The following is an 11,556-nucleotide window of genomic DNA, read 5'->3' on the forward strand; positions in this document are numbered from 1 at the left end:
TTTAGTAGAGACGGGGTTTCACCATGTTGGCCAGGATGGTCTCGATCTCTTGACCTCGTGATCCACCCGCCTCGGCCTCCCAAAGTGCTGGGATTACAGGCTTGAGCCACCACGCCCGGCACTATCTGAATATTTCTAACGCAGTGTCTGGTACAGAATAAGTAATCACTGTTGATTGAAATTATTCTATAATGTTCTTTGTGTTTTGCTGATGACTAATAATTGTATATGTTTTCCCACATACTATAAGAAAAATGCATTTAATTGATGCCATTTTCTTTCTTTCTTTTTTTTTTGAGACAGAGTCTTGCTGTGTCGCCCAGGCTGGAGTGTGGTGGCGTTAGCTTACTGCAACCTCTACCTTCTGGGTTCCAGTGATTCTCCTGCCTCAGCCTCCTGAGTAGATGGGATTACAGGCGTGTGCCACCGTAGCCAGTTAATTTTTGTATTTGTATTTATTTTTTTTGAGATAGTCTCTCTCTCTCTGTTACCTAGGCTAGAATGTAGTGGCACAATCTACGCTGTTATTTCTGCTTCCCAGGTTCAAGCAGTTCTCCTGCCTCAGCCTCCCGAGTAGCTGGGATTACAGGCATGTGCCACCATGCCTGCCTAGTTTTTGTATTTCTTGCCATGTTGGCCGGGCTGGTGTCAAACTCCTGACCTCTAGTGATCTCCCCGCCTCGGCCTCCCCAAAGTGCTAGGATGACAGGTGTGAGTCATTGCACTGGCCTGTAAATGCCATTTCTAAAGATATTGCCTAGATATCATCCCACCAAGTCAGTGGTTCTTAGCCTGGCCTTAGTTCAGAATCACCTGGGGGACGTTGGCAAAATAGAGATGCCCAGCCTTTTAGAATGAGATCTGTGTTTGCTGTTTTTTTTTTTTTTTTTTGAGACAGAGTCTTACTCTGTCACCTAGGCTGGAGTGCAGTGGCACGGTCTGGGCTCATTGCAACCTCCTCCTCCTGGGTTCAAGTGATTCTCCTGCCTTAGCCTTCCTCGTAGCTGAGATTATAGGTGCATGCCACCATGCTGGGCTAGTTTTTGTATTTTTAGTAGAGATGGGCTTTCACCATGTTGGCCATGCTGGTCTCAAACTCCTGAACCTCAAGTGATCCACCCACCTCGGCCTTCCAAAGTGCTGGGATTATAGGTGTGAACCATTGTGCTTGGCCCTTTGTTTGCTTTTGAAGGGAAATAATAGGTAGAGCACGTATTAATAAGTTTTCTCTCACTGGATCCTCTGCTGAGCCTCTGGAGGCAGACCTCTAGATGCTTACTAGGGGCCAGTGTGTTAGGTCCCTTCGTATACATGTATGTATATATGTATGTATGCATATATATTTTACTTATTTTTTTGATTCACTTACTGTTTTCAACACAAAGGCATACTTCTTCCTGATGTTTGTATGTATATAAAACGGTATTTTATGTTTGGGTTTGGTTGGTATGGGATGAAGAAATCAAACCTTTCCTTTGAAGATTTTGACGGATGATTTCCAGTTCTGTTACAACAAATATGTATTTTGAAGGGACTGAACTAATAAAAAAGGTTTCATACAGCCTGGACAACATAGTGAGACCTTGTTTATATTTAAAGAAGAAAAAAGCAGAGCCAAATGTAGTGGTGCATATGTGTAGTCCCAGCTACTGGGGAGGTTGAGGTGGGAGGATTGCTTGAGCCCAGGAAGTCAAGGCTGTGGTGAGGTATATGGCACCACTGCACTCCAACCTGGGCAGCAGAGTGAGAGCCCCTCTCAAAAAAAAAAAAAAAAAAATTAGCAAACTTTATCTGATTGCTGGTTTTCTGTCTTTTTTTTTCTTTTGTCAGGTACTTACAATTTCATCAGAAATCCCTAAAAGAATTCAAAGTGCCTTAAAAAATGCAGAAGAATCAAAGCAATTTCTTAATCAGTTTCTGGAGCAGGAAACTCATCTCTTCAGTGCCATTAACAGCCATTTGCTGACTGCACAGCCTTTGATGGACGATCTTGGAGCCATGATTAGCCAGATTGAAGAGATCGAACGTCATCTTGCTTACCTTAAATGGATTTCACAAATTGAAGAACTAAGGTAAAATGGGCCTCTTTGTTCTCATAATTACTGTTTTCCTTTGAGGCTTCTGTCTTAAAGAGTGCATGTGCACCATTAAATAATTGAGTTAATTAAAGCTTATAATAATTAATTTTAATCAGTTATGAAAATAGCATTATCATAATGCTTCTTTTCCTTTATTGTGAATGAACATAAACTTTTCAGGAAGCTTAATTAGCATTTGAAAGAAGGTAATGTAAGTACGTTAAACTTAAGTTTCATAACTGAAATATGAACACATGATAAAGACTATTTTTTGTAATGCCAGATTAATAAAACACACAGTTTGGTAATAGGTATTCCTATTTAATTTTTAAAACTGATCACTTAACAAAATGGATTGCTTTCTTTATAATTTGAATATTTTTCACTGGGAATCATAAGAGGTACACAGTTTTCTTAGATGAATAACAAGAGTTCGGTTACCTCTGTGTAGGAAAAACAAAAAAGGAAGTAAGTCTTGACCTTTGTTCTTTTTGAGTTGAACAGCTATCACTGGTCATTAATTGTATCTAGTTTTGCCTTTCAAACAACCTGAAATAACATTTCCACCTAGATTAGTAGATTCTTTGGTTTCATGATAAGGTCCCGCAGTCCCTCCAAATTGTACTGTCCCATCCTTGGATTGTTTTAACTAGTACTTGTTGCAAAACGGTCAGTAACCAGTAATGTTGCCTGAAAAGCCTGAGGGAAAAAGTCATCTGAGGGTTTTAATGTCCTGTTTCAAATGTATCATAGTTAATAATGTTACATTTGTTATGGATATTTTATGCAGTTATTTTTACTGCATATATTTCCCAAAATTTTAAAGAATTTACATATTAGTACAGTATAGAAATCTTTGTTTTGCATATATGAGTTTTACATATAAATTGATACGCCTAAGATTATAGTGTTGATTCTAGAAATTGACTAAAAAGTTTACTTTTTAGAGCATCTCCTTCTTATTTAGATAAATTGTATTGCCATGAAGGAATTTTTTAAACCTTGCTTTATTTTACTTCTTTACTTTACTTTACTTCTTTCTTCTTTTTTTTTTGAGACGGAGTTTCACTCTTGTTACCCAGGCTGGAGTGCAATGGCGCGATCTCGGCTTACCGCAACCTCCGCCTCCTGGGTTCAGGCAATTCTCCTGCCTCAACCTCCTGAGTAGCTGGGATTACAGGCACACGCCACCATGCCCAGCTAATGTTATTGTATTTTTAGTAGAGACGGGGTTTCACCATGTTGACCAGGATGGTCTTGATCTCTTGACCTCGTGATCCACCCGCCTCGGCCTCCCAAAGTGCTGGGATTACAGGCGTGAGCCACCACGCCTGGCTACTTCTTTCTTCTTGTCCCTGAGAAAGGAAATACCAGTAAGGGGCAATGTTAATAACTTTATTAAGTACAATAAGTTATTTGAAACCCTCACACTTGTAGTAGCCAAAGTAATAGATTAACTGAAATAGGACTATGGTTATTGATAACTTTTTTCTTTCCTTATTTATTTTTTTTTATTATTTATCTTATTATTATTTTTTTTTTGGGACGGACTCTTGCTCTTTTGCCGAGCCAGTCTGGAGTGCAGTGGCACAATCTTCTCAGCTCACTGCAACCTCTGCCTCCAGGTTCAAACGATTCTCCTGCCTCAGCCTCCCGAGTAGTTGGGACTACAGGTATACGCCACCATGCCTGGCTAATTTTTGTATTTTTAGTAGAGAGGGGGTTTCACCATGTTGGCCAGGCTGGTCTCAAACTCCTGACCTCAAGTGACCTGCTTGCCTTGGCCTCCCAAAGTGCTGGGATTATAGGCATGAGCCATTGTGCCTGGCCTTGGTAACCTTTTCTGATATCTGAATTGTTTGTACGGGAAATAAGCCGAGGGATTTATGTTAGAAATAAGGATCAAGTTCATAAGCAAGTAGAGGATAGTTATTTTTTTCTCTTTAATAATGTGTTCTTTCCCTGAGGTCTTATGATAATATCTCTATTTCTAGCTTTGCTTTAGAGATTCTGGGATTTTCTTTATCTCCAAATTTCTTCATAATGGCCTGATTTTATTCTGATGTACATTGTCTTTTTTAAAAGCAGTTTCTTCTTGCTAGAATTAGTATCTTTGTATTAGCTCTATTTCTTGGATACTGTAGGATAGCACTATCACTCTGAGTGAACCCTGTTTCTCTGGCTTTTCCTATGCTGTAAATGTCATTTATGCTTTAGTGTTGTGAGGAAATCTGTTTCATTACATCCTTGAAAGCAGTACTCCTGCCGGACATGGTAGCTCATACCTGTCATCCTAGCACTTTAGGAAGCTGAGCTGGGCAGATCACTTGAGCCCTGAAGTTCGAGATGAGTCTGTACACCATGGCAAAATCCCATCTCTGTTAAAGAAAAAAAAAAATTAGGCGGTGTGGTGAACACCCCTAGTCCCAGATACTTGGGAGGCTGAGATAGGATGATTGCTTGAGCCCTGGGAGGCTGAGGTTGCAATGAGCTGTGATTGTACCACTACACTGCAGCCTGGGTGACAGAGTGAGACCCTGTCTCAAAAAAAAATAAAAAAACAATACTTTTATACTCTGTGTTTGTACATTTGAAATTCTTCTCTAATATTTGTACATTTCTTTTTCTTTTTTTTCTTTTTTTAAGAGATGGTGTTTCACCATGTTGGTCAGGCTTGTCTTGAACTCCTGACCTTAGGTGATCCGCCCACTTCAGCCCCCTGCTGAGATTACAGGCATGAGCCACTGTACATTGCCCCTGTACATTGCTTAAACATGGTAGTTTTTGTTGGAATTACATTTCTTTGAAGTGGGAAATCAAGTTCAGCTACCCAAAGTAGGTAACAATTGAAGAACATCATACTTGACCTTACCAGATGCTACCCACGTTATTCCCTTGGATTAAGATACTGAAGACTTCTGTAAAAGGCAGATTGATCAGAAATGAGTAGTGTCCACAGGAATGTGACACAAAACAGGTCTGTCAGGAGGAGGAGGAAGGGAAAGGTCCTGGGAGGTCTCCAGAACATAGGCTGCAGGCTGCTGCTCTTAGAAGAATGCAGAAATGGAGTACTCTAGGCTCCCAGAGAGGCCTTGTCATCAGGTTAAAAAACAAAGACTACCTCAGGGTGGTGCTTCATTCTTCCTTGAATATAACTTTATATAAAACATGAAGAAGAACTTTTTCCAAATTTGAAATTATTGTGAGCAATCTGTTCTTTGAATTTGTTTTCAGCTGGGCATGGTGACTCAAGTCTATAATCCCAGCACTTTGGGAGGCTGCGGTGGGTGGATCATTTGAGATCAGCAGTTTGAGACCAGCCTGGCCAACATGGTGAAACCATCCCTACTAAAAACAGAAAAAAATTAGCTGGGCATGGGGGTGCACATCTGTAATCCCAGCTACTTGTGAGGCTGAGGCAGGAAAATAGCTTTAACCCGGGAGACAGAGGTTACAGTGAGCCAAGATCATGCCACTGCACTCTAGCCTGGGTGAGAGAGTGAGAATTCCATCTCAAAAAGAAAATAAAAATTTTGCTTTACTTTGTTTACAGTGATAATATTCAGCAATATCTGATGACCAATAATGTACCAGAGGCAGCCTCCACTCTAGTGTCTATGGCAGAACTTGACATCAAACTTCAGGAATCATCCTGTACTCATCTTCTTGGTTTCATGAGAGCCACAGTTAAATTCTGGCATAAAATTCTCAAGGACAAACTTACAAGGTAGGGAGTTTACTACCCATATTTTGTGGTACTTGCTTTCTGATGGGTATTTGGTGATCATTTGGTGGTGATGTACTGAAATGTATGTGTTACTTTTCTGTTGCAGTGATTTTGAGGAAATTTTAGCACAGCTCCATTGGCCATTCATTGCACCCCCTCAATCACAAACTGTTGGCTTAAGTCGACCTGCCAGTGCCCCGGAGACATACAGTTACCTGGAGACACTGTTTTGTCAGCTTTTGAAACTACAAACCTCGTATCTTTGTTGCAGTTGAAAACTTACTAAAATTTCTTCTTTCTAGAATGGATTTGTGGCTTGAGAGTAAAACCTTTTCAAAGTGGCCAGGAAAGCCAAACAAGAATCCTGTGTTTGGACTTGGTCTGTAAATGCCCACCAAGTGGTGGACTGTACTCTTAGAAAGTGAATTGCATGTGGGTGGGAGGGCTGTAAGGAAGAGTTCAAGATGCATGACTGATCTAAGTTCATAGCACAAAAAGGTCTCTTGGGATGATAGAAGAAATGGGCAATTGGGAGGAAACCTTAGTAACAGTGTTAATTTAATCAAATGATGCTTGAATTTTTTTTGTTACTAGTTTAGGAAAGTTTTATAGATTAATTCTGATAGCATTTTTGTGGGTTGTTGTTTTTTTTTTCCCCAGACAGAGTCTTCCTCTGTCGCCCAGGCTGGAGTGTATGGTGTGATTTCGGCTCCCTGCAACCTCTGCCTCCCCCACTCAAGTGATTCTCCTGCCTTAGCCTCCTGAGTAGCTGGGATTACAGGCATGTGCAACCACGCCCAGCTAATTTTGTTGTTGTTGTTGTTGTTAGAGCAGAGTTTTAGCATGTTGATCAGACTGGTTTCAAACTCCTGACCTTGTGGTCCACCTGCCTCTGCCTCCCAAGTGCTGGGATTACAGGTGTGAGCCACCACGCCTGGCCAGTTTTTTTTTTTTTTTTTTTTTTTTTTAGAGTTTCACTCTTGTTGCCCAGGCTAAAGTGTAATGGCACCATCTCAGTTCACCGCAGTCTCCGCCTCCCAGTTTCAAGCAATTCTCTTGTCTCAGCCTTCTGTGCAGCAGTGATTACAGGCATGTTTCACCATGCCTGGCTAATTTTGTATTTTTAGTAGAGATGGGGTTTCTCCATGTTGTTCAGGCTTGTTTCGAACTCCCGACCTCAGGTGATCCGCCCACCTCAGTCTCCCAAAGTGCTGGCGTTACAGGCATAAGCCACTGCGCCCGGCCCATTTTTGTGTTTTAAAGACATGGTCTCACTCTGTCAGCCAGGCTGAAGTGAAGTGGTACAGTCACGGCTCACTGCAGCCTTGACCGCCCAGGCTCAATTGATTTTCCCGCCTCTTGTTCCTGAGTAGCTGGGACTACAGGCATGTACCACCATGCCTGGCTACTTTTTGTTACTTTGTCTGGAGACAGGGTTTTGCCATATTGCCCAGGCCTGTCTCAAACTCCTGGATTCAAGTGATTCGCCTGCTTCAGCCTCCCACAGTGCTGGGAACACAGGTGTGAGTCACCATCATCATGCCTGGCTTTTTGTGCATTTTAACAATGTATATTCAATATAAAGTGAGATTACTTATTATTTGCATAATAATTACTATCTGATACATTTGTTGTAAAACTTTATTTCGTCTGTATACGTACATATGTGTGTGTATATTAGGTATGCTTTTGATGCTTTTTTCTTGACTTGATTATGTCAGAGATGAATTACTTACTGAGCCAAAACAACTCCCAGAAAAATACTCTCTACCTGCATCCCCTTCTGTCATCCTGCCCATCCAGATTATGCTAACTCCTCTTCAGAAGAGGTTCAGGTATCACTTCAGAGGGAACCGGCAGACTAATGTGTTAAGCAAGGTGTGTTTTGCCAGCTCTTGTTCATTTTTATTACTAGCAAATGTTTAGAGTTTCTGTACTATTGCTGATTTAAGTTAAAATCTGACTCTATTCACTTTTCCGTTTTTTTTCTAAAGGGCGAATTTCCTGTTTTGTCACTTCTCTTCATATAATTGAGGACTTGTGTTCATATACTGTAGGAAAATATGGTATTTTTGCTCTTGGGCGTCAGATATTACTGAATTATCATTGCAAAACAAAGCAAAGCAAACATTAATTACTTGGTATTTCTGCTCTTAAACCTGTATAAGACCTGTAGTTTTTGTAATGCAGACTAGCAAATTTTTTCTTAATTTACTTTTTGAAAATGAAAACCCTAAGAAAATTATATTTAAAAATTATTTTCATTGGCCAGGCGTGGTGGCTCACGCCTATAATCCAAGCACTTTGGAGGCCAAGGCGGGCAGGTCACCTGAGGTCAGGAGTTCAAGACCAGCCTGACCAACATGGCGAAACCCCATCTTAAAAATAAATAAATAAATAAATAAATAAATAATAATTTATTTTCAAATTCTATTTCAAAACATTTATAGGCCATCAGTTCTTTGTAATACTCATTTTACATATTAATGAACTGCTAGGTTTTAAATATATGTGGCATTGTAAATTTATGAGTTTATTGACAAGTCACATTATTGAAATTTATTGGAAGTACATTGGCAAACATTTGATTATTAAGCCTTGCAGGAGTTAAAAATTCAGAGTAGAAATTATGCTCTTACATACAGGAATTTTCAACTAATATTTGTAAGTGTTGTGCATATACAATTAAATAGATTCATGTAATTATAACTTTTTAATTGGAGTGACTTAAGAATTCAAACTATTTTCCTCCTTCCTTAGCCAGAATGGTACTTGGCTCAAATACTTATGTGGATTGGAAACCATACTCAATTTCTGGATGAGAAGATTCAGCCAATATTAGACAAAGTAGGCTGTTTGGTAAATGCAAGGGTAAGAGACTCAGTCCTGTGTTTCTGTTTTGGAACTATATGTGTGCCTGGATAACTTTTTATTTACACACCTGTTTGTAAATTTTTTTTTTAGCTTGAATTTTCCCGGGGCCTTATGATGCTGGTTCTTGAGAAGTTAGCCACTGATATTCCTTGTCTGCTATATGATGATAATCTCTTCTGTCATTTGGTGGATGAAGTACTCCTGTTTGAAAGGGAGCTACACAGTGTTCACGGCTATCCTGGCACTTTTGTTAGTTGTATGCATATTCTTTCAGAGGAAACCTGTTTTCAGAGATGGTTGACAGTGGAGAGAAAATGTAAGTGCTGATGTGGCCAGAGGGTAGGGAGAGATGTCTGTTTCTGTGGATATAAATTTTTGATATTTTTCTTTTCTGGTCCTGAGTGGGAACTAGAGGCATCTGAAATTTTCTTTGTCAGGGTTTTCTGAGTTTCCTTCAGAGATAATCTTTTCTTTACTTCACATGAAACTTACATTTTTCCTGGAATTAGACTCTATGTGTTTCTAGAGTGGAATAGTAAAGCCAGTGGGGTATATAATTGTTTTATAGATTTTATCGTAGAATTTTTTATTTTATTTATTTTGGGACAGACTCTGGCTCTGTCACCCAGGTTAAAGCGCAGTGGTGCGATCTCAGGTCACTGCAGCCTCCACCCCCTGGGGTCAAGGGATTCTCCCGCCTTAGCCTCCTGAGTAGTTAGGATTACAGGCACGCAGTACCACATCTGGCTAATTTTTCTATTTTCAGGATTGACAGGGTTACAACATGTTGGCCAGGCTGGTCTGGGACACCTGACTTCAAGTGATCTGTCCACCTTGGCCTCCTAGTGTCAGAATATTTTTTTTATTTCTTCTTTTTTTTCTGAGATACAGTCTCACTTTGTCACCCAGGCTAGAGTACAGTAAGCTGATCATGGCTTACTGCAGCCTTGACTTCCTGGACTCATGTGATCTTCCTGCCTCAGCCAGCCCAGTAGCTGGGACTGTAGATGTGTGCTACCATGCCTGAATACTATTTGTTTGTTTGTTTGTTTGTTTTGTAGAGATGGGGTTTTGCTATGTTGCCTAGGCTGGTTGTGAACTCCTAGACTCAAGCAATCTGCCCACCTTGGTCTCCCAGAGTGTTGGGATTACTGGTGTAAGCCACCGCACTTGCCAGTAGAATCTTTTTGACTGTACCTTAAATAGTCAACTATTTTCAAAATTTGGGATGGGGGTAAAGTATCCTGTTTAAAATAAAGCATTAATTAAGTCAAATTTAATACAACTAGTGGGAGATCGTAGGTTTTTTTTTTTTTTTTTTTAATAGAAAAGCCATCATTCCTAAAAAATTACAAATTGAATAATTAGGAATGCCTGCAACTACTTAATCAATATAATCCTTTTTTTCTGCTTATCAGTTGCTCTTCAAAAAATGGACTCAATGCTTTCATCAGAAGCTGCCTGGGTATCGCAATATAAAGATATCACTGATGTGGATGAAATGAAAGTTCCAGATTGTGCAGAAACTTTTATGACTCTACTCTTGGTTATAACTGGTAGGTATAAGTTTTTTAAGATACAACTTTGTTTTAAAAGTACTGTTTTCACATGGCATTTTTTTTAAAGTAGCTCAGTCGGCTGGATGCAGTGTTTCATGCCTGTAATCCCAGCACTTTGAGAGACGGAAGCAGGCAGGTTACTTGAGCCCAGGAGTTCCAGAACAGCCTGGGCTACATGGTGAAACCCATGTCTTCCAAAAAGTGCAGAAGTTAGCCAGGCATGGTGATGCATGCCTGTAGTCCCAGCTACTTGGGAGGCTGAGGTGGGAGGACAGTTTGAGCATGGGAGGTGGAGGTTGCAGTGAGCTGTGCTTGAGCCACTGCACTCCAGCCTTGGCGAGAGGGTGTAACTCTGTCAATGACAATAAGGTAGTCAATAAATAAGTGGCTCAACAAATTAATATTATGGTTGTCTTTAAATTCAGTTTCTATATTGGTAGAAACCTAACAATATTCTAACTTTTGGGTTTTTAATTTAAGGATTTAAACATTGGTGTACATGAAGGGAAACCTCCTGAATAGTTACACAGAAACAAATAAGATTTTAATTTTATTATCTAAACTCACTTGCTATTGGGCATTTTAGGTGTCTTCAGTAAATGGTGATTGGCCTACATTTAAAATATTTTCTTGATTTTGATTTATCAAAGATTGCAGAAGAGAGTAAAATAATAAAGTAATTTTAGGGATTGGAATAGTAATAGTAACTTTCAGTATAGTGCAGGGATTCTCTGGCTGGAGGGTAGCCTAGCATCCTCTGGCCCTTGTTGGTCTTTAGGCATCACATTGTCCCATTGTGGGCCTGCAGGTTGTCCAGGTGCCACTGGGCTCTCATGGCCACCATCCCTGGCCCTCTTCACCTTCATCCACCAGCCTGTCCATTTCTTAGGCTTGTCTGGTAACCTGAAACCCAGTCGGCAAATAATTGCATATTTTTAACTATAAGAAAAATATGAAAAACACTAAGACAAAAACATTAAGGAAAATTTGTATGTCTCTTAAAAATGTTTTATTGGGAAAATTTTCACACATACACAAAAGTAGGATAATATGAACTCTCAGATACCCATTACCAAAGTTTTAAGCAATTCACACTTTTCAATTACTTTTTTCTGAAGTATTGTAAAGAAAATTTCAGACATGTCAACTGTAAATTGTTTATGTTTTTGAGATGGAGTTTTGCTCATCACTCAGGCTGTAGTGCAATGGTGCTCTCTTGGCTCACTGCAACCTCTGCCACCCGGGTTCAAGCAATTCCACTACCTCAGACTCCTCAGTAGCTGGGATTACAGGTGCCCACCACCATGCCTGGCTGATT

The 11,556-nt window shown here is 40.0% G+C and overlaps 1 protein-coding gene across 2 annotated transcripts in view; it reads left to right on the top strand.

Moving 5' to 3' along the window:
• Positions 1 to 11,556, top strand: part of RINT1 (RAD50 interactor 1) — a 30,062-nt gene that overhangs the window by 7,599 nt on the left and 10,907 nt on the right. For both annotated transcript variants that reach the window (XM_017506266.2, XM_017506265.2), the window contains exons 4-10: positions 1,831 to 2,072; positions 5,632 to 5,805; positions 5,912 to 6,061; positions 7,527 to 7,683; positions 8,566 to 8,676; positions 8,770 to 8,995; positions 10,098 to 10,235. In XM_017506266.2, coding sequence (XP_017361755.2) covers positions 1,831 to 2,072; positions 5,632 to 5,805; positions 5,912 to 6,061; positions 7,527 to 7,683; positions 8,566 to 8,676; positions 8,770 to 8,995; positions 10,098 to 10,235 — 1,198 coding nt within the window. The remainder of the gene's footprint in view (positions 1 to 1,830; positions 2,073 to 5,631; positions 5,806 to 5,911; positions 6,062 to 7,526; positions 7,684 to 8,565; positions 8,677 to 8,769; positions 8,996 to 10,097; positions 10,236 to 11,556) is intronic.

Source organism: Cebus imitator, unplaced genomic scaffold (assembly GCF_001604975.1).
Source record: "Cebus imitator isolate Cc_AM_T3 unplaced genomic scaffold, Cebus_imitator-1.0 Scaffold352, whole genome shotgun sequence".
Taxonomy (NCBI): Eukaryota; Metazoa; Chordata; class Mammalia; order Primates; family Cebidae; genus Cebus; species Cebus imitator.